The 23,812-nt window shown below is 45.1% G+C and overlaps 1 protein-coding gene across 1 annotated transcript in view; it reads right to left on the reverse strand.

Moving 5' to 3' along the window:
• Positions 1 to 17,994, reverse strand: part of WIPI1 (WD repeat domain, phosphoinositide interacting 1) — a 34,094-nt gene extending 16,100 nt beyond the window's left edge. The window contains exons 1-4 of the mRNA XM_066236154.1: positions 17,818 to 17,994; positions 12,676 to 12,758; positions 11,175 to 11,344; positions 3,259 to 3,355 (exon numbers count right to left, since the gene is read on the reverse strand). Of these exons, the coding sequence (XP_066092251.1) occupies positions 3,259 to 3,355; positions 11,175 to 11,344; positions 12,676 to 12,758; positions 17,818 to 17,897 (430 nt within the window). The 5' untranslated portion in view covers positions 17,898 to 17,994. The remainder of the gene's footprint in view (positions 1 to 3,258; positions 3,356 to 11,174; positions 11,345 to 12,675; positions 12,759 to 17,817) is intronic.
• Between the last annotated feature and the right edge of the window lie 5,818 nt (positions 17,995 to 23,812).

The following is a 23,812-nucleotide window of genomic DNA, read 5'->3' on the forward strand; positions in this document are numbered from 1 at the left end:
TGCTTGCACATGCACTGTGCTTCTGCAAACCAGAGCCATTTCCCCACCTGCATGACCATCTTCAGAAAGAGCTCTCGCCGGACGATAAAGCCGATAAAGCACCACTTGTTCCATTACAGACTGCCCCTCCGTGCTTCCGCGCTCCTGCCTCCCGCAGTTCAAGAACCAGAACGGAGTGGTCTGACCTCTCCTGCTCGGTGCACAGACTGCTGTGCAGGCAGGAAATTAGCCTCAAGCCCCGTCTGGCCTCACTCTTTAGAGGAAACAGCCTGCAATCTTTGACACAACAGGAATGGGCATGGCAAAAGCACAGACAAAGAGGAAGGAAATTTACAGCCACATCAGACACTGAGCACAAAGCAATGGGAGAACTCAGCATGTATCATTTATCTGCAGTCCACGTGGGCCAAACGTGTGCAGGACTGGGGTGCTCAAGCCAATTAGACCAGTGCGTCTGTCTCTCTGGTGTCCTTATTAAGGGTTTGTGAAACTGAAGCCAGCATTTCCATCATAGATGCTTGTTCAGAAAATACATTAGAGGAGAACAAATACAGGAGCTCTCCGGCCTCAGGATTTTAGGCTTGTGGTGTTGAAGTTCAGAGTCGGCTGGTAGTCCTTGAGGAACCCGTCCCATCCAACAGTGCAGCTCTGGTCGGGGTCACACTGCCCTCCAGGCTGGCGCTGGGCTAGTGCATGAGCCTCGCTGCTGCCTGAAGGCACAGGCAGATGTGCCTTGGCTCTCACTCTATGACCTCGGTTAGTTCTCCCCATGATTCTGGGGGTAGGGGGAGGGTGAATGTGATCATCGCCATTGTGCAGAGTAGAAAGGGAGCCCAGTAGTTGTTGAGATGATAATTCTAAATTTCAGGATCTGAAAGACTCCTGGATGTTCTCTCTGAAGGATGGCCAAAGTGGGAGAAGACACATTTTGGTGATTCAGCCTGACCCTGGTCTTTCAGAGGGACATGCTCAGTCTATCCCCAAATCTAGTCATACTGCGTCTCTGGGATAGGGAGAACACTGACCATTGTTTCTTATTTTGTTTGTTTGTTTGTTTTGACAAGAGACAGAGAGAGAGTCAGAGAGAGGGACAGACAGATAGGAAGGGAAAGAAATGAGAAGCATCAATTCTTTGTTGCAGCTCTTTAGTTGTTCAATGATTGCTTTCTCATATGTGCCTTGACTGGGGGGCTCCAGTAGAGCGAGTGACCCCTTGCTCAAGCCAGTGACCATGGGGTCATGTCTATAATCCCATGCTCAAGCCAGCAACCCCTCACTCAAGCTGGTGAGCCCGTGCTCAAGCCGGATGAGCTCATGCTCAAGCTGGTGACCTCAGGGTTTTGAACCTGGGTCCTCTGAATCCCCGTCCAATGCTCTGTCCACTGCGCCACCACCTGGTCAGGCTGATTTTTTCTTGAGATAAAATTATTCCCTCTACAAATAATATACATTCTTTCAAAATAGCCCTACTCTTTCAAAAACTTCTTTCTACCCTATTTAAACGGCAAAGAGTGAGGTAACTAAATGATTTTTCCGAGCTAAGAAAGACAGTTCTCTTTGCTAAATATTAAGAGGAGATGGGGAGTAACTTCACTTTTCACAGGAGGAACAGGTTGGTCCTGAGGGTGGGCAGCACTGTCCCCTTCCTGAGCTGCCTGAAGGTGATGGTGGGACAGATGGAGGGAAATGAACCGCTGGGCAACCCACAGGTCCGTCCGCTGGGGAAGACACTGACTGTGCCCAGTTACTCTCTCTTCATAGAAGTGGAGAGCCACAGGCAGCTCTGGGCTTTCTGCCCACCTGGGTGTCCCCTGCCCAAAGGTCCAGCACAGGTCCACACCTGCTGGGCGTTCTGCTCAGATGCCACTCACCTCTCCTGCCTGACCAGAGAGCACCTCTCCGTCGGCCACCTGCACCCCACAGTCACACCCTGGGTCCTACCCCAACTTGTCCTACTCCTATGTGTCACACAGAGCAGATGGTCTTAGGGAGTAGTGTGGCTCAGTCTCGGGTTCCTGGTGTGTGGCTGCCACATCCATACCTGACAGTGCCTGGCGTGGTACTGGGCACAGAGTACGTCTTCAATAATTACTCTTCCAGATTAGTTCAGCCCTCTTTCCTAAAACATAAAATTTAACCCCTGTGGCTTCTTTGTTTACAATCCTCCACTGTGAAATATGCTGTAAAGTCATTTCAGAGAGCTCTCTAGTGGCCTTTGAAAAGTTCTTCTAAAAATAACGTTTTGTCACAGCTAAAATCTTTAAGCACTGAAGTCAGCAGTAAAGGGTCATCTGTATAATCGAGATGAAGAGGGGACACCAGGCTCTGGAGACGCTGCCCGCATGACAGCCCATGCGTGAGCTGTCACTTTCCCAAACATTACCTCACTTCATTCTCAGCCGATCCTGTGAGATGGGTGGTATTATCCCATTTTACAGAGAAGGAAACTGAGGCCCAGAGTCTGCGTGACTTGGGTTGGCCCATGCAGATCTTAAAACTCAGTCAAAGGATTGGGCAACTGCAGTGAAATGAAGCAGTGCTCAGTGATACTACACTGGAATGAAATTCACACGTAGTAACTGGATCATTAGCTGCACGGATCATTCCGGTGCAAGGCCTCCCCACCCTGCCACCTAGTGAAGGGCCTCTTCCTCATTTACTCCTTACTCAGTAAGTTCAGGAAATGTCCTCGTCTGCTATTGCAGTCTAACAAATCCAAACTATTCCCATTCTTAACTGGGAGGTGTGCTCACCAGCATTCCCCCCGAGAAGTCTGACATTCCAGCACAACACCCACTAGAGCTTCCTTTGTAACATCGTAGAACATACTCCTGACGGTTTGGCTGCCTTTCTTCTAGCCCCACAGGCACACACCAAGTCAAAACCTGCTCTTAATTATCACACCTACTCTGTACTGAGCAACCACAGAGAGTAATTTGGGGTAAACACCTTTCAGTATCACATGCATTAGATCGCCTACACGTCTACCTAAAATGCCTTGATGCATTTGCTGAGAATGGGTCTCAGATGAAAGGGGTTTCTGTCGGGCGGCCGTGACGGCCACACAGCGTCTTACAGGATGCACAGCCTCATGTACTTGAACCTTCCACCATGAGATCATAGCTCCGAGGTAAACACCACGAAGACTTAACAAAGCAAACACACAGCTTCAGCTTCTCAAGATGGGTGGGAACAGAGCTTGTGAAAGGCACACCTGGACAGGAGAGGAGGGGTACCTATTCCATTTGGGGAGCTCACCTGTGGGGTTTGCAGGAATATCCAGGATAGTCTTCAACAGCTTCATGTCTTTAATGTTGTGGATGTAAATGGACTCCTCCAGGCACACTAGCAGCCTCTGCAACCACACAGACTCATCAGGCTATGGGCTCAGCTCCTTGAAAAGGGCCTGAGCAAATCAAAATCACTCATCTTCCCTGTACGTCCTAACTTGATTATAACAGAGAAAAAACTGAGATGATGAATTTATTATTATTGTTATTATTATCTATTTTAATGAGAGGCAGGGAGGAAGAGAGACAGATTCCCTCATGTGCCCCGACTGGGATCCGCCCACTAGGGGGCAATGCTGTGCTCATCTGAGGTCGTTGCTCTGTTGCAACCTGAACCATCTTTTAGCCCCTGAGGTAGAGGCAACAGAGCCATCCTTAGCACCTGGGGCCAACTCACTCGAGCCAGCTGAGCCATGGCTGTGGAGGAGAAGAGGGACAGAGAGAGAGAGAGAGAGAGAGAGAGAGAGAGAAGGGAGAGGGGTAGAGAAGCAGATGGTTGCCTCTCCTGTGTGCCCTGACCAGGAATCGAACCTGGGATATCCACACACCTGGCCAACACTATAACACTGAGCCAACCGGTCAGGGCCTGGATGATGGATTTGAAAATGATGTTAATGTATGCACAAGTGCACATGCACACACACACGTATATACATCATTAGCCACCTGAAGAGAAACATAAAATACAAAACCTTCAGAAATTTCACTTAGAAATTGAGATTTCCTTTTTTCTTTCTTTCCTTTTTTTTTTTTTTTGGTACTTTCCCGTTTCCTTAGAATGGGGATTTCTGAAAACTTCCTGGTCAGGCTCTCTTTGCTGTTCAGGGCAATTTTGGGTTCCTATTTCCATTAGACAGGCCCCCTGCTTTTTAATGAATCTATTGGGCTGATGTTGGTTAACACAATTGTATAGGTTTCAAATGTACATTTCTATAATACATCTGTATATTGTATTGTGTGTTCACCACCCAAAATCAAGTCTCCTTCCATCACCATCTATCCCTCATTCCCTCTTCTTCCTCTCCACACCCCCTTCCTCTCTAGTAATCACCATACTGTTTTCTGCGTCTATGAGTTTATTTTGTTTTTGCTTAATTCCTTCAGTTTTTTCATCCAGCCTGACAACCTTCCTCCCTTCTAACAGCTGTCAATCTATTCTCCATCTATGAGTCTATTTCTATTTTGTTTGTTAGTTTATCTTATTCATTAGATTCCATATATGAATGAACTAAGATGGTACTTGTCTTTCTCTGCCTGGCTTATTTCACTTAGCATAACACTCTCCAGGCCCATCCATGTTGTTGCAAAGGGTACGATCTTTCTTTTTTATGGCTGAATAGTATTTTATTGTGGATGTACCACAGCTTTTTTATCCACTCATCTACTGATGGGCACTTAGGCTGCTTCCAAATCTTGGCTATTGTAAATAACATTGCAATGAAAATAGGTGCATATATTCTTTTGAATTCGTGTTTCTTCAGATATATTCCCAGAAGTGGAATCTCCAAGTCATACGGCAGTTCCAGTTTTAGTTTTCTGAGGAATCTCCGTACTGCTTTCCACAGTGGCTGTACCAATCTGCATTCCCACCAACAGGCACGGAGTTCCACTTTCTCTACGCCCTCGGCATTTTTTATGATAGCCATTGTGATAGGTGTGAGATGATATCCCATTGTAGTTTTAATTTGCATTTCTCTGATGATTAGTGATGTTGAGCATTTTTTCATGTCTTTTGGTCATCTGTATGTCCTCTTTGGAGAAGTATCTATTCAGGTTCTTTGTCTAATTTTTTTAATTGGATTGTTTGTGGGAGGGTTTTTGGTATTGAGTTTTATAACTTCTTTATAAATTTTGGATATTAACCCCTTATCAGATATATCAGTGGTAAATATGTTCTCCCATTTAGTGAATTATCTTTTTATTTTCTTCATGGTTTCCATTGCTGTGCAAAAACTTTTTAGTTTGATGGAATCTAGTAGTGGGATTCAGCTGGTTTGTACCTGTTCAGCAGAACCGATACCTAATTTTTGGTTGAGTGTGGCGAACCGGTTGTTAAAATGGCACTTGTAATCAGGGTTCTCTCTAAGGTGGGCGCCTGGGCAGCCGCCCAATGTAAAATCACAAATTTACATTCCTTACTCTTTAATGTTCATCTGCAGAACAGTGTATTCTAAGCACTCGTAGTAATGTTCATTCCATCCACACGTGAAAAATATTTGATGAAACTATGCTTGTAAAATTTATGTATTCATTTCATAAGACTCATTATAACTTTGATGAAATAATACATTTTAATTCCCTTGTTTGTTACTTCAGTAAACAAACATATAATAGAGAAAAATTGCCAAACATCTAGGGGGTGACAAGCTGTCATATGTTTCAGCTTTGTGTTATGCCCAGAATTCCCCCAAGATATTATGAGTATTATTTAGTATTTTTCATTAATATTTTAAAACTCACTCTTAGAATCTAGTTTTGTGTACCTTTTTTATTTTTATTTAGTAGTAAATGCATAAAATAATAAGCTACCTTTCAGTATATCTTTTTTTATAATTAAAACAGTCAATAGGGCAGAGAACCGGATGTTAAATTATTTGAATCCCACCACTGATGTAGTCTCACTTGTTTATTTTTTCTTTTGTTTTTGTTGCCCAAGTGATATAGCAGAAAAAATATTGCAAGAAATGTTTGAGATTTTACTGCCTATGTTTTCTTCTAGGATTTTTATGGTTTGTTTGTTTTTACAGAGACAGAGTCAGAGAGAGGGATAGATAGGGACAGACAGGAACGGAGAGAGATGAGAAGCATCAATCATCAGTTTTTTGTTGCAACACCTTAGTTGTTCATTGACTGCCCTCTCATATGTGCCTTAACCACAGGCCTCCAGCAGACTGAGTAACCCCTTGCTCGAGCCAGCGACCCTGGGTCCAAGCTGGTGAGCTTTTGCTCAAACCAGATGAGCCCACACTCAAGCTGGCGACCCCGGGGTCTCGAACCTGGGTCCTTCCGCATCCCAGTCCGATGCTCCATCCACTGTGCCACCGCCTGGTCAAGCAGATTTTTATGGTTTTGAGTCTAACATTTAAGTCTTTAATCTACTGTGAGTTTATTCTTGTGTATAGTGTGAGAAGGTGGTCTAACTTCATTTTTTTGGGCACATAACTGTCCAACTGTGTTTTTGCCTCCTTTCTCAAATATTAATTAACTATAAAGGCATGGGTTTATTTCTGGCTCTCTGTTCTGTTCCATTGATCTGTATGTCTGTTTTTATGCTGGTACCATGCTATTTTGATTACTATACCCTTTTAGTATAGTTTGATATCAGGTAGCATGATTCCTCCAACTTTGTTCTTATTTCTCAAGATTGCTGTGGCTATTTGAGGTCTTTTGTGGTATCTTGATAGGAATTGTGTTGAATCTACATATTGCTTTGGGCAGTATGATATTTTAATGATGTAAATTCTTCCTATTTATGAACATGGTGTGTGCTTCCACTTATTTGTATCTCCCTTCATTTTCTTTCTTTGGTGTCTTATAATTTTCAATCTAGGCCTTTTTTTACTTCCTTAGTTAAATTTATACCTAGGTATTTTTTTATGCAAATATAAAAATATAAATGGGATTTTTTTCTTAAGTTTCCCTTTCTGATAGCTCATTATTGGTGTATAAAAATGCAACTGATTGACCTGTGGTGGCGCAGTGGGATAAAGCGTCGACCTGGAACACTGAGGTCGCCAGTTCGAAACCTTGGGCTTGCCTGGTCAAGGCACATATGGGAGTTGATGCTTCCTGCTCCTCCCCCTTCTCTCTCTCTCTCTCTCTCTCTCTCACTCCTCTCTCTCTAAAAAACCAAATAAATAAAATATTTAAAAAAAAAACGCAACTGATTTCTCGAGGTTTATTTTGTATCCCGCTATTTTACTGAATTCATTTATCAGTTCTAATAGTTTTCTGTGGACTTTTTAGAGTTCTCTCTATATAGCATCATGTCATCTGCACATAATGACAGTTTTACTTCTTCCTTTCTAATTTGAATGCCTTTTAGTTCTTCTTATCTGATTACTGTGGCTAACACTTCCAGTACTATGTTGAATAAGAGTGGTGAAAGCGGACATCCCTGTCTTGTTCCTCATATATGGAGACAAGCGGGTTCATCATATATGGAGACAAGCTCCCTTTTAATGTTCATAACAAGTCTCCTTGTACAGAAGGGTTTTTTTCGCTCCTTCTGAATTACCCAATCTTTTGTTTTACCTCTCTCCAAGTAATGGTCAGATTTTACTTCACTAAGCTCTCCTGCAGACCTACCTTTGTGCACTTTCCCCAGCCCTGGTAGAGGCAATGGAGAAGCCCTTCAGCCTCATGTGAAAACCCCATCCCTCTCCCTTGCTTGGCTCTTCTCCCTGGGGTCCCTTTTCCCAGTGCCATGAGACCCCTCTCTTCCTCTTCAGATGAGACTGGTCAGGTTTGAAGCCTCTGGTCAATGGCCGTGCTCTGCCAAGTGAAAGCAGACCACAGGGTTAATGTGCCGCATGTGTAAGGAACAGGATGCTGACTTAGCTCAGAACAGGGGAGCAGCTGTCGGGTGGTGGTGAGGAGCTGGGCGAAGGGGGGGCGTGGGGTCTGGCAGCTCTGGCCTCACTCCGAGCCGCCACCTCCTGCCCCTGCACACGCCTCACTCGGCTGCCCTTGAGGCTCGTGGCACTGGGATTCTGATGAGGATCTGAGCACCCACTAGCCATGCCGGGGCTCCCCCTGGAGATTTTGGTTTGGGAGGCAGTTCAGTAAGAGCCCAGGTGATTCTGACGCACACCTGGGTTTATGAACCACTGTTCTCTCCTGACCTGTGGTGGCGCGGTGGAAAAAGCATCAACCTGGAACGCTGAGGTTGCCGGTTCGCGAAACCCTGCACTTGTCTGGTCAAGGCACATATGGGAGTGGATGCTTCCTGCTCCTCCCCTTCCCCTCTCTCTTTCTCTCTACTCTCTCTCTAAAAAATGAATTAATAAAAATTTTTTTTTATAAAAAGAACCACTGTTCTCAGGCCAGACCCTCTCATCCGAGGAAACACAGCCTGGAAGGGAAGGCACCTAAAACACTACAGAAAGCAGCAGGCTCTCCTCCTGGACAAAGCCTGCCCTGCCATTTTCCTAGTAAGACTACTCAAAGCTCAGAAAAAAGGAGACCAACACTTTAACCAAGCAGAAAAAATAAAATGTACACATCTTAATTTTAATTATGGCTCTGTGGTCACGGGTCTGAGGCCAGGTGCTGAGGTGCAAGGAAATTCTACAGGATCTCCAAGCTGATGATAAATCAGTGTTTCTCCGTGAAACACGTATTCTCTCCTGTGCCCGATTTACCCCTTTGTCAGCACTTACCAATGGTTTGGGCTGTACTGCTGTTTGTTTATGCTCTTAGGTTTCTGATATTCTCTTGTATTTCCTCCGGCCCCACCCCCAGTCCCCAGCATGCTGGGTCCTCAACACCTGCCTCCTGCAGAATCACGGCCTCTGCTATCTTGTCTGACCTCGTCTGTGTCTTTCCCCACCGCTCACACAGCTCCATCTGCTCTGCGGCCTACTTGGCCGAATTTCAGGTCACCCTCGTGTTGGCTGCAAGCAAAAATTAAGCAGGAGGAAAACAGACAGAAAACATTTGGAGGGAAAAATGAGGTGCTCCTTCTTTGGTTCTTGTGACAGCACGCTTCTGGGACGGGCATGACCCTAGCAGCTTGCTTCCTGTAATAATCAGTGTTTGGTCCCAGCAGAACCAGGGGCTGGCCTTCAACTCTGTGCACTCCCTGTCACTTTGGCTCTCATTGGCTTTTCTAGGTTTTGTAATTTAAAGACTCCTTTTATCAATTAGAAACTATTTCTAGTGTCTGCCCTGGAGCAACAGAGTCGTAGTCCTAGCTTCAGAGGATGCAGATGCTACATCTGTTCTGAGAGGCTCTGTCACCCAGACGGAGGCTGAAAACAGATGGTCAAGGAACTGTGAAAGCTTCCGTATCGGAATGCAGCTGGCTTACTGTCTTTATTGCATTGAACACGTGACCTCAGTTAAGTACCAGGGAGATCACATCAACTAAAACTGAAATATATCACAATGACTAAATACTCTCCCTTTCTGTATACTTAGAGGGACCCCTGTCCTCACCAGGCACGGAGAGGCTGACAGAGTTGCCAAAACCAAAAATGATTATGGCCAGACCTGAATGTTTTCAGAAAAGCAAACCCCAAACACTTCCCGGACCTGTTCCAAAGCATCTCCTTAGGAGCAGAAATGTTAAAGGACGAGAGAACCTGTTCTACTGGGGTTCAGATTAGCCTGGCCTTTGATAGCCAAGCAGTTCTAGGTGCATTAATGTCCTCTGGAAGACGGGGAAGAGAGCCTTAAAGTTAATGAGTGTTATACTGAGGGGGCTGACATCTAAAGGTTACCACTCAGACACCTGAATGATCCTTCCCTGACCCATATGTTAACGAAAATATCAGAGAGCAAGGAAGACAAAAGTTATGCAAATAAGTACCATAGATACTATATGAGGGTTCTGATCATTATAGGATATTTGCCTAAACAATCTTAAAAAGATAATCAGCTACCAAAAAAAGGATAATGTTCCTATACTGGCTACTACTATCTGCAAAAATTTTAAAAAGAAGAAAAAAACAGTTCTGCAACAAAATTTAACATCCTCCCAACAGATTTCAGAGAGAGCATTTGAGCCAAGGATTGTGCTTAAAAGCCTTCAAGTTGAAAACTCTCAAACTGCCTTTTCCTCTCCTGCCAAGAACCTAAGTTTCTTTTCTTTCCTCTGGCTCCTCTTTTCTTTAAAAAATAAAAATAAAAAAAATCCCCAGATCCTATTTCTCAGGCTATGCTCTGCTTTATATGGGCTTAAGTGGATATTCAATCAAAATATTTGATTAACTCAAACAATCTCTTCCTTACCATAAACCTAAGAAAGCGCTTTGTCTCATTTGTTTTTTATAAAAATTAATTGGCATTTAACAGTTTAGGGACAAAGACAGAAGAAGACGTCCTCAGTGGATGCAACAACCTCGGCCACCCTGGGAACATGCACTTGAATAGACAGAGCTGCAGTCACCCAGAGAAACTGTCTGTTTATTTAACAGGCAGTCGCGAAACTTTTATGGAGCATTTTTATACCAGGCTGTCACTGTCTTTTCTACCACATCTTACCACAGTGAACAAAACAGAGAAGCCCTGCCCTCCTTGTAGGATTTAAAATCTATTAATTCAATAGAAACTCTGATGATAGCTCAAACACTTACTGAACAAGAACTGATATTTTTCAAGAGAAGGCGCAGCATATTTGAGATAAGAATAATTCCTCTCTCAACAAAGAAAACACTACAAGAAACACCTTCAAGGGCTGGCTGGGCAAAAGGAAAGTCAAAGTCTGAGACTAGTGCCTGGCCCACAAGGCAGCTTTACTGGCTGGCTTCAGAGCCAACCCGGGAGGACCACACCCTCAGGAGTTTGACTCTGAGAGGTGTGACCACCAGTCTGCAATGAATGCCACCGTCAGGGACCCTCACCAGACAGGCATCCCTCTGTTGAAGGTATCCTGCAGTTGCTCAGTGAAAAGTTTCAGAGCCAGAGGTCCACCCTGCCTTCACCCTGGGGAGGGTTCACAATGTGGGTGGCCAACATTTGAGAAAGAATGAGAGGCGGGACCAGTAAGGCCACTCCACTGAAAAAAGCACATCATTACAGTTACCTCATAACATGAGGCGTGAGTGTGAAACCCCCTTGAGAATTTGATGCCTGCTTTAGAGACATTCATCTTGAGAGACGGCATCTTTTTCTTTGGTCCCTTTGAGAAGCCTGGCAATGGGAGGGACCTCCCCCACCTACCTGCCGGTTCAGCCTTATGGACAGGATGTTGCTGGAGTAGCTATAATTGCAGATCTCCGTGCCTTTCTTAAAGTGGTAGACGTTCATCTGCCGTGGCTTCATGTGGCTGACCACCACTACCAGGCTGCTGGAGAAGAGACGCTCCACGATGTAGACGTCGGGGATCTCATCTGGGAGAGACGTGGCCAAGGTCACCCAGCTCAGCCTGCCCAGAACTAGGCCAGCCAGCCAGTGCCCTGCAGGTCCTATTCCCTGGGCACCCTGCATTAGTACACATTTGCAATGATTTTTCCCCATGGTGATGCTTTACCCATTTCCAAATGCAACAGTTCCAAAGCCCTTTCAAATATCTAAAGAAAATGCTAGCAACCAGACACAAAGTCAGGATTTCCAGAGCTTCCCCTCCAGGGCCCCAGAGGGCCACTGCTCTATAAAATGTATCTGAGGGGTTTGGGCAATCTCCCTCTATCCTTATCTCATTGAGAAATTTGAAAGAAATGGCTCCTCTGTCAGGAGCCTCTGCTTTCAGGATTCTTCTTGTCCCTGTTGCTAAGAGCGGAGTTGCCATAGGGGCAGTAGCAGAAAGAAATCTGTACTCCCTCCCTATTTGCTGTGCTCCCTGACTCTTTCTTGTTATAACCTGGGAAATACTTCTGTACTCAGGAAGAAGGTACATTAGTAAGCCTCCTAAGTGCCCATCGATGCAGGACAGCCTTTTCCTATGCATGCTTTTCTTGTCCTTGGGCAAGTCCCATAGGGAGCTACACAGGACAGATACAGAGCAAAATATTCACGAACATGGCATAATAAAAATATCATCTTACAAGTAAATTAGGAATCCAATATACTATTTCCCAAACCACTTTCTAGGAAATCCAAAGATGGTATATTCTTCACTATTATGACGACATAAACTACTGTATTATGTACCCTAGGAAAATAAGAGTCCCATTTCCAAGCTGAATTTTTTTAATATTCACTAGAAGTACCCCAACATTTCAGTGCAGACTATGTAAATGGGAGAGTATTGCTTTATTAAAGCAAAGAACATACTACTGTGACTAAATGAATGTTACCAATATTCTACAGTTACAGTACAATGGGAGGGGGGGGGATCCTAACTGATCTTTCATTATGACAACTATAAAAACTGATGACTGCGCATATTTGTATGTGAAAAATTGTTGGCAATATAGTTGCAAACAAAGGATTCCTTAATATAAAATGTTACCTAAGTAAGCTATTGCTACATCTCACTAAGTGCTTCATTATGTTTTTTGTTTTGTTTTATTTTTAAAGCAAGTGGAGACAATGAGTTATATTTAAGTCTGAAAAATACAGACTCAAGTTTGATGGTGAAGGGAGGGAAATGCCCCAAGAACAGGAGGACCCCAGATGAAAGTCTAGAGGGAGGATTGGGTGTCTCCGAGATGTGTGTGTGTGTCTCTCTCTCTCTCATACACACACACACACACACACACACACACACACACACACTTACTGCTTCCATGGACTTGGTCCAGTTGCTCCACAGAACTCAAAGAAAACAGCTTATAACCGGCTTTGGTTCCAATTGCGAGGGATCTGTGGGAGATAATGACAGCCTGGGAATGACAACAGGCACTGTCTTCCAGCCACAGACCTGCCTGAAGACAGACACCCGCTTCCCCCCATAAGTTCATAGGGCAGTGGTCCCCAACCTTTGTTGGGCCACGGACCGGTTTAATGTCAGAAAATATTTTCACGGACCGGCCTTTAGGGTGGGACGGATAAATGTATCGTGTGACCGAGACAAGCGTCAAGAGTGAATCTTAGACAGATGTAACAGAGGGAATCTGGTCATTTTTTAAAAATAAAACATCGTTCAGACTTAAATATAAATAAAACAGAAATAATGTAAGTTATTTATTCTTTCTCTGCAGACCGGTACCAAATGGCCCATGGACTGGTATCGGTCCGCGGCCCGGGGGTTGGGGACCACTGTCATAGGGGACAGGTAAACATACATCCTCAAGTGCTTCACTAGTTGATAACTTTCTGACTGGTCAGGCACGTCTTGTCACATGGGCAGGTATTATAAAAGGGACAAGGTCAAGGACAACCACGCATGCTTTTCCGGCTGAGTAGCAGTAGGAACAATGGAATGGTCCAGAATATTCACCATAGGACTTCCCCCAACACAATTAGGGGTCTTCTGGCTGTTGGAGACGTACATAATTTTGAATATGGGAATAGTTTTTTGTTTTTTGCTTAAAAAGGAAATACAGTCTGACTTGTGGTGGCGCAGTGGATAAAATGTCGAACTGAAAGCTGAGGACACCGGTTTGAAACCCTGGGCTTGCTTGGTCAAGGCACATATGGGAGTTGATGCTTCTTGCTCTTCCCCCCTTCTCTCTCTCTCTCTCTAAAAATGAATAAATAAAATCTAAAAAAAAAAGGAAATACACGTTCCTAGTAAGCCTAGTGGGTCATCAGTAGGCAAAATTTTTAATTTTTTTTTAATTTTTTTTATTTTTTTCATTTTTCTGAAGCTGGAAACAGGGAGAGACAGTCAGACAGACTCCCGCATGCGCCTGACCAGGATTCACCCGGCACGCCCACCAGGGGGCGATGCTCTGCCCATCCTGGGCATCGCCATGTTGCGACCAGAGCCACTCTAGCGCCTGGGGCAGAGGCCACAGAGCCATCCCCAGCGCCCGGGCCATCTTTGCTCCAGTGGAGCCTTGGCTGCGGGAGGGGAAGAGAGAGACAGAGAGGAAGGCGCGGCGGAGGGGTGGAGAAGCAAATGTGCGCTTCTCCTGTGTGCCTTGGCCGGGAATCGAACCCGGATCCTCTGCACGCTAGGCCGACGCTCAACCTCTGAGCCAACCGGCCAGGGCCAGTAGGCAAAATTTAATAGATGCTTCCTTCTACCACTTTCCATAAAACATTCCCACTTTATACCAGTAGCTCTCATCCCTGGATGCACATTAAACTCATGTGGGAAATTTACACACACAAAAAAAATACTGTTGACTGTAGGTCTTAACTGTTCCCTCAACCCTGAACTTTGCATTAATTGGATTTTAAAAAGAATATTATTTGGTTCAAGAACGTAATGTGCAACCCAGGTTGAGAACTCTGCTTTATACTATGTTCCACAAACCAACAAACAAAACAAAAACTAAATGCTTATTTGGGACAAGGTGGGCTAGAAAAGTCTTGTTTTTAAAATGTTTCATTTCTCAACCCATAAAGGCAAAGTGTGAACCCAGGTTTCCTTGGCCTCAGGACGAAAGCAAATGAGTCTGTTTTGTTGAGCAGCTGGGAATCCCCTTGCCCCCACCCCCACCCCCAGTTCTGCCCTAAGACCTGAGGGATGAATGTAGAAGACACTCAGAGCAGGCAGTCTGGCCCTGAGCACTTTCATCCTGGGAAAACGAGATGTCCGAGTTGAAAGGGATTTTAACATTTTAAAATCCTTATGGACCTAAGTCTATCTTCCTCATTTACAACAGATTTATGAAAAGGCAAGATTTCCTCTTCACAAGGAAACATATACTAAAATAAGCTGCTTACAACTACAAGCCCGATGCTATGGCTCTTGTTTCACTAGCCTAAAAAATAGAAGGTCATGTGATTTCCCCTGGAATATTTTTTTTTCTACCTAAACATTTGTTCTTCCCTGGGACACTGGGATAGGGGACTACAGTCAACCGTAATGAGCGAGGTGGAGGCTTCTGTTTTAACCCTCCAATCTGCCCAGTGGCTGAACTGGTATCTAGGACATGGTTTAAGGGCAGCCGTGAGTTTGGCACCTGGGACTGCAGCCTCACAGGTGACTGACAGCACCTGGACAGGCAAGCCAGCAGCACCTAAACCTTCCAAATATGCCCTATAGTGTGTACTGTTTTCAAACTCTTTTCACATTAACTTTTCCACATAAATAGAGACACATTCATTTGTAAACAGAGGTTCCTAAAGCTTGCAAGTAACATTAAAAAAATGTGCTAACTAGACCAGGTGGTGGCGCAGTGGATAGAGCGTCGGACTGGGATGCGGAAGGACGCAGGTTCGAGACCCCAAGGTCGCCAGCTTGAGCGTGGGCTCATCTGGCTTGAGCAAAGAGCTCACCAGCTTGGACCCAAGGTCGCTGGCTCCAGCAGGGGGTTACTCGGTCTGCTGAAGGCCCGCAGTCAAGGCACATGTGAGAAAGCAATCAATGAACAACTAAGAAGTCGCAATGCGCAACAAGAAACTGATGATTGATGCTTCTCATCTCTCTCCATTCCTGTCTGTCTGTCCCTGTCTATCTCTGCCTCTGTAAAAAAAAAAAAAAAAGCATCAACCCTCATAAGCAACAAAAGAAATGAAAATATAAAAAAATGTGCTAACTAGAACCTTATAATATTAACTTAAAGATCTGGCAATTTACATGCCCTGCTCCCAGCACAGCAGAATTCTATATATGAGAAAATGGCACTGTGGTCACTCTTCTGTTTTCAATGATTAATCAATGGCTAAAAAAGTTTATGAAACAAGGAATTCAGACTAAAACCTCATTTTATCCATCAAGCCTTTTTGTTGAAAAAAAGAAAATTCTCATCGCCTCTCATGGACACAGCGTTTGGGACAAATATGTACCACCAATCAAATGAAAAACTGTAGCCACAATGTCTGGCACAGTGCCAAGCATGAAGTGTGAGGAAAAGAGACAGGTAACGGTGACTCATCTTTACACATCTTCTCCAGAAATACTGGATCTCAAACTCAGTGTACACTTACAGAAAAGGACACTCTGATACTCCTAAATGTATTCGGTAAGGGGCTTGACTTATTTTAAAATTCAATGTCATACCTTCTGTGGCTCAAAACAACTGACTATGACAAAAACTTTTATTTATAGGCTGTACAGCAGAGCCTTCATCCAAGAAAATAGAAACTGACAGTAGGGCCTAAGGAAATTAACTGTCCAAGCACCTTACACTTTTAAAAATAACGTTCTTACTCAGTTGCTATAAAAGCCTAGACTTAAATAGAATAAAGATCAATGTTACTTTTAAGATAATCTAATAATGCTGCAAAGCAGAAATTAGAACACTTGCTAATAAGCAAACCAACTCCCCTCCTTACCCTGTGTTCAATTGGGAAGGAAAATACCCAGGTATTTCAACAGCCATCCCCTCTCTCTTGCAAAATGTTTCTTACAAAACATCAGAATTTTATCTAGAACTATCATTTTTATAAATAGTGGTTCTTGACTGTGAGTGAATCCCAAAAACAATTCAATGAGTCCCAAAATGACTTTGAAAAAGGAAACAAAATACCAGAGGGTATCACCCATAATAAGGGTAAACTGAATTGCTTTTCAGTGATAGTACTTGTATCTGGGTACTGGGTGGTGGTGTAATACATATTTCTTATTGTGGGTTGTGGTCAAGAAAAGCTTCAGAGTCACCCATTCTAACCAAGCTGTCCAGCAACCCGATTACACATTTTGAACAATGGCATACTGTTTGGCATAGGGTGTTTTTAAACAGAAACACAAAGGGAATGGAAGCCAGGGTTGCTTATAGTACATGATGGCCTTAATTACACCACTAAATGTTCAATATTAGCACAGCCCAGTCGCAGGCCAAAAGCACAAGCCTGAAGCTGGCTCCAAACAAGGAACACAACAGAAACTGGTACAGCAGGAAGTGGGGAACTGGGAAGAGGTCATCCCTGCCTGATGCGCTGGGTGCACATTCCAAACAGATTATTCCATACAGTCCCCGGAGCTGGCGTTTAATAATTCCGTGAAAAGAAAGAAGACGTATGCTTCCAAGGGTCTGAAAACTCCAGACGTCTGAAATACAGTTCAGTAAATCCCAGCTCTCTGACTCAAGTCCAAACATGAACATCAAGGTGAAACGTTAAAAAAAATAAAACAACAATCCACTCGACAAGCAACAGAGCGGAGCTCATGCTCCCCGGAGAACGCAGCCTGGGGCCGAGAAAGGGCTCGAGGACTCAGAGACGGCGATTCGGCCCCACTGAGTGGGCTGCGTAAAAACCCAGCGAGGGGAACGGAAAGGTTTCTGACACACAGAGGAGGCAGGCCAGATGCCCGGCGCTGGGACTGAGGCAGGGGCTGGCCAGACCGCAGGGATAGGCTGCCTTTGTCCGAGGCCCTGCCCAGATGCCACGTTGAGATGCTCAAGGACAAATGGGAAAGTTTTTCCTGGACTCCCATCTTCCTGGGCCCCAACTACCACTCCTCGGGTCAACTTGCAACCTGCCCCTCCCTCTCATCTCCTTTGTTTGGGCCTCTGCCCCTCAATGCGAAGACCCCCACTTTGGTCACCACCCCTCCCACCCTTACTTTTTAGCTTTCTTTAACTTTACTCCCTAGTGAACTCCCGCCTTCACCCTCGGCCAGCCCCTCGGGGCTCCAGACCTGAGCAAGGGGTGGGGGTGCCCAAACCCCCTTTTGGGGGAATAAGGAGGCGGAAAAGGTGGCCACTTAGACCCGAACCGGTCGCAGGCAGCCGCTGGCCGTCCCGCCGACGCTCTCTTGGGGCGTAGGCCCGCGCCTCTATTGCTACAAGTTGCGGACAGGACAACACCCCTGGTCGAGTCTTTCTGTCCCCCACTTCCCGGCCAGGCTGGCTCCGCGGCTTACGTGCAGTCTTGGTTGAAAGAGAAGCAAGTGAGCACCGCTTCCACCCCGCCCGGGGAGCCGTCCGCGGCCTCCACCTCCATCGGGGTCTCGACCAGGGGAAGCCGCAGTTCGCAGCCGGCGACAGCCACCTCAGCAACCCGCTGGCGCCGGCTCTGCGGGCCGGGTCGCCAGCCCCTCTCCGCCCTAGCCCCGCCCCGTTTCCTCTTAGCCCCGCCCTCCTTGCTTTCCCCGCCCCTCCTGCCAGCGCGCTAACTCTTGACCAATTGGCGACGGCTGTGGGCGGACCAGCCTTGCTAGAGGCACGCCCCCAACTTCGTGATGCTCCTGGCCATTGGGCGACAGCGCGTGATGCAGCGGCTGCAGGCCACGTGGTGGTGTTTTCATTGCCAGAGCCGGTGGCCAGCGAGGAGGAAGAACGAGTGCAACTGAGGCCGGATCTGCTGGGTCCAGTTCGGCGTCTGCATCGCGGCTGCCGCAAAGGGTACAGGCGGACGCTGTCATTCTTACCCCACCCAATTCCCTGTCATGTGTAACTCTTAGTCTATTAAACTTACAGAGTTTAGCAGAGAGCGTTAGACGCCAAAGCCCCCACCCTTTTGTAGAGTCGTCAAGCTGCTTTGAGAAACATTTCGAAAATGAGGATGCTAAGACCAGACAGATAAGTTATCTTACCATTGCACTGCCGTTGAAAATTACTACATGTCAAGCGCTGTATTAACTATGTGTATTATCTCATTGAATTCTCATAAAACTTTGTGAGGAAAGTATAATTATGCCTATTTAAAGAAGCAGCAGCTGAAGCCTGGAGCTGCTAAACAATCTGTCCAAAGTAACACAATAAATGGTAGAATTGGGATTGTCAGATTTCAAGATCCATGCGGCAAACGACTCTGCTAGACAGTAGTTGACAAAACCTATTTGGGATGTAGCTGAAAAAAAGAAAATATGTGTAGAATGGTGTATTTTATGAAAGATATGAAGTTTTGAGTTCAAAACTCACATGGATTGAGATGATAAAAGGCCTCTATTTCCAAGCTAAACACATGGTGTTATATAGAATTACCAGCACAGTTTATGAATCATTACTTTATTAGCTTTGCTTGCTTTGTATTTGTTTAACTTCTGATACACTTTTTAATTCATACTTTTCAAATTTTGAGATGAAATGATATTGTAATTATTATCATACACAGCATTTCAAACTGGTATAATTAAGATTTATCTATTTTGTGACAAAATTATATATATGAAACGTGGACATAGATAGAATAGACGAGAAAAGAGTACTATTTCACTGAAGTTTTTCTGGTTGGAGTTCCGGTTTTGGTTTTCTGAAATGCAAATATAGCAGTTTCTTCTCTGAACTGCTGTAAAAAGAGTTTATCTCATAGGTCCACAATGTGTTTAGTTGATTGTGAGGTGTATAAACCATCCCAAGTAAAAGGCTGCTGTTTGGATGCTTGAGCTGCATCATTTTTGTAACCTTTCAGATCAAAGGAGCTTTCCCTCTTCCTCCTAGCTCAGGCAAATGCTTCAGTCCTTTTAATTCTGTTTAGAAAACCAAGAGTCTGGTATGCTGGGTGCTAGGTTGCTGGGAGAATTACATGAGGTGCCCAATAGGTTTATAAAGTGGAAGTTGTTATTACCAAGAGTTTGGACTTTATGAGGTAGAATTTGGGAGCTGGTGATACTTTTTGAGCAGGACTGTTTCATGATAAAAGCAGTGTTTTAGGCAGATAAACTCAGCCAGGGTGTGCAAAACAGATTAGAAGGTGGAAGGAAGCCCAGACTAATGTGAAATTCTAGGCATGAAAGGATGTGAAAGACTACCACTAGGTTATGGTATGGCAGCAAGGTCAGATAGGTTAGGACTAAGTCAGAAATATTTTTTAATTGAAATATATTTGGCATGTATTGCTGTGTAAATTTAAGATGTATAACATGTTGAATTGGCACATTTATATGTTGTAATATGGTTGCCATGTAGTGATAATTAGCACCTCTCTGCCAAGAGGTATTTTCAGGCAGCGCTGTCCAATAGGAAGATAATGTGAGTCTCTGATGTGAACCTCATATGTAATTTTAAATATTCTAGGCTGACCAGGCAGTGACGCAGTGAATAGAGCATTAGACTGGGACATGAAGGATCCAGGTTCAAAACCCCGAAGTCTCCGGCTTGAGTGTGGGCTCATCTGGCTTGGGGGGGGTATTGCTGGCTTGAGCATGGGATCCTAGATGTGACTCCATGGTTGCTGGCTTGAGCCCAAGGTCTCTGGCTTGAGCAAGGGGTCACTCGGTCTGCTGTAGCCCCCGGTCAAGGCACATATGAGAAAGCAATCAGTGAACAAGTAAGGAGCTGCAATGAAGAATTGATGCTTCTCATCTCCCTTCCTGTTTGTTCCTCTCTGTGTCTCTGTCTCTGTCTCTGTCACACACACACACAAAAAGAATTTCTAGAAGCTACAATAAAAAGGGTAAAAAGAAATAGACAAGTAAATTTTAATATTTTTAAAATTTAACCCAACATGCCAAAATGTCATTTTATTTTTTTACTTTTTATTTTTTTTAAAGAACTTTATTTTTTCTGTATTTTTCTGAAGCTGGAAACAGGGAGAGACAGTCAGACAGACTCCCGCATGCACTGGACCAGGATCCACCTGGCACACCCACCAGGGGGAGACGCTCTGTTCCTCCGGGGCGTCGCTCTGTTGCGACCAGAGCCACTCTAGCGCCTGGGGCAGAGGCCGAGGAGCCATCCCCAGCACCCGGGCCATCTTTGCTCCAGTGGAGCCTCGGCTCCGGGAGGGGAAGAGAGAGACAGAGAGGAAGGAGAGGGGGAGGGGTGGAGAAGCAGATGGGCGCTTCTCCTGTGTGCCCTGGCCGGGAATCGAACCCGGGACTTCTGCACGCCAGGCCAACGCTCTACCAATGAGCCAACTGGCCAGGGCCTTAAAGAACTTTTTTTAATTTTTAATTTTTTAAATTTTTTGTATTTTTCTGAAGTTGGAAATGGGGAGGCAGTCAGACAGACTCCCGCATGCCCCCAACCAGGAACCACCCAGCATGCCCACCAGGGGCCAATGCTTTGCCCATCTGGGGCGTTGCTCTGTTGCAACCAGAGCTATTCTAGCACCTGAGGCAGAGGCCATAGAGCCATCCCCAGCGCCAGGGCCAACTTTGTTCCAATGGAGCCTTGGCTGCGGGAGGGGAAGAGAGAGACAGAGAGGAAGGAAAGGGGGAGGAGTGGAGAAGCAGATGGGCACTTCTCCTGTGTGCCCTGGCCGGGAATCGAACCTGGGACTCCTGCACGCCAGGCTGATGCTCTACCACTGAGCCAACCGGCCAGGGCTTAAAAAATGTCATTTTTTTTTTTTCTATTTCTGAAGCTGGAAACGGGGAGAGACAGTCAGACAGACTCCCGCATGCGCCCAACCGGGATCCACCCGGCACGCCCACCAGGGGCGACGCTCTGCCCACCAGGGGGCGATGCTCTGCCGGTCTGGGGCGTCGCTCTGCCGCGACCAGAGCCACTCCAGCGCCTGGGGCAGAGGCCAAGGAGCCATCCCCAGCGCCTGGGCCATCTTTGCTCCAATGGAGCCTTGGCTGCGGGAGGGGAAGAGAGAGACAGAGAGGAAGGAGGGGGGGTGGAGAAGCAAATGGGCGCCTCTCCTATGTGCCCTGGCCGAGAATCGAACCCGGGTCCCCCACATGCCAGGCCGACGCTCTACCGCTGAGCCAACTGGCCAGGGCCTAAAAAAATGTCATTTTAATAGTTAATCAACTAGTTTAGCTTATTATTGTTATTGCGTAAGCACTTAAAACCCTGTGTCTTTTTCACTTACAGCATATATCAATTCACACCAGCCAGATTTAAGTGCCCATACTGCTGGTAGCTCTCTTAGTGCTCACTGGAGTTTTGAGAGCATAAACCTCAGGGCATGGTGGCGATGGGAAGGGGGAGTGGCAGGCAAGAAAAGGGAAGAGTTAGAGCTGATTCCGTGGTTAGGAAAGGGCCGGCCTACTGTACTGCTTTCAGATGTTTGGGCAGGTAGTTCGGAAGAGGCATTTAGCTTCAGACCTGTTAAGGTGGCAGATCTGAGTGTTCATTGGAATTGAGATTCAGGCCTAGAGTTGTAGCTATGGAAGAAAAGGGGTCATCTCCCCAGCCCCACCATTCCTGTGAATGATCCCTCTTATATGTTTCTTACTGGTTCACAGTCCACAATCCCCCACCACCCAACTGGAAGAAACATCTCAGGGCTGCCTCATCTGGTTTTATTTTTCCCCAAGACAATATCGAGAGCCTTCTGTGTGATTGTCTCGTAATATTTCAATATACTTACCAAGGTCCAAGCATGCAATAGGGGTGGACTGCAGAAGATACAGCAGCCTACCTAGTTGTGAACCCTATTATTATGAAGAACAAGACAGCAAAATTAAACGTTAGGCTATCTTTGAAGCCATGCACAAAAAGTTATGTGTTACTAGTAGACAATTTGTGAGACTGAAGCCATTCAAAACCCAGAAAAGCAATATTCAGGCCAAAACAAAATTTGCTGTTTTGTTTGAAGAGAGATTATGTGATTTGGGGGGGGGCAGGGAATCCTGGGAAAGAGAGAGACTAAATACTCCATAGAGAGCAAGTCCCAGAGAATCTTAACTTTTGAAGTGAGAGGGATCGAGCCACTAAACCAGTGGTAGTCAACCTGGTCCCTACCGCCCACTAGTGAGCATTCCAGCTTTCATGGTGGGCGGTAGCAGAGTAACCAAAGTATAAATAAAAAGATAGATTTAACTGTAGTAAGTTGTTTTATAAAGATTTATTCTGCCAAACTTAGCGAAAGTCCGACATAAAGTACTTGGTAAGTAATTATTATTGTATGTTTTAACTTGCTGTAACTCTGCTTTATAAATTTTATAAAGTAAAATTACTTCCCTACTTCATAAATCACCATTACTGTGGAACCGGTAGGCGGTTAGAAAATTTTACTACTAACAGAGATACAAAAATGGGCGATAGGTATAAAAAGGTTGACTACCCCTGCACTAAACCAAAGGACCTCAAAAAGAGAAGTGTCGCCTCAGTGTTCTGTTGCCGTAGCTTATAGGTCTCAGAGTGGGTGTTTTTAGTGAGTTACGTCAGGAGGCCTAGGAACTGTGGGGAAGAACAGGAACAGCATAGGAAATAGAGGTGAAATGCAAGGGTGGGGCAGTAACTTTGACAATTTATAGTTGGGCTGAGATCCTGTTACACTAGGCACCCACCCAGCATTTTTTGAAAGGTAAACTCAAGTTAAAGTGAACATCAAACCCTGAAACTAGAAAAGACATCTCTCAGGTTGAAGAGATAAGTCCTGATCAGTCCCATTCTTTGTGGGAAGGCGAGTAAAAACATGGACCACTTGGATTTTGCAACTCTGTTGAAAGACTCCTTATAAATATGAATACTGTGGGAAGGAAGAATAATATGAAGTGCCTGTTCTGGGCCAACATTATGCTTAGCTCTTTCTCTAAAAGGTAACAATCAACTTTGCCATTAGAAATGAGCAATTAGAAGACTGAGAAATTTATTATCAATGCTTAGGGTCATCTGAGCTTTGCTAGCCAATAATAGACTTAATGATCAAATTCACTTACTAGAACAATAATTTTTCAAAAACCATTTTTCTTGTATTTTGCCGTATGAAATTTGCTAGTGCCATTAACAGAAAGGGAGAATTGTAAAGGTGAAAGGAAGGGATGTTCAGTGTGGTCGCATCACCTAAGGTAAGAGCAGTGGAGAGGCAGGCGCCGTGAGCCTGCGTTAGGGACTGGGTTGTGTTGCTTTGGGGGCATGCATACTTGCATTTTATGTTCTTAATATGTAATCCCATTGCCAGAGACAAACTATGTTATCATGTATTGTACACACCACTTTCCCCCAGGCCGCCCATGAAGTTTCCAATGATGCATTCTCTCCCAGTTGTCATAAAAACGACTGAGTTGGAGCAGTTAA

This window comes from Saccopteryx bilineata, chromosome 6, assembly GCF_036850765.1.
Source record: "Saccopteryx bilineata isolate mSacBil1 chromosome 6, mSacBil1_pri_phased_curated, whole genome shotgun sequence".
NCBI classification, from domain to species: Eukaryota; Metazoa; Chordata; class Mammalia; order Chiroptera; family Emballonuridae; genus Saccopteryx; species Saccopteryx bilineata.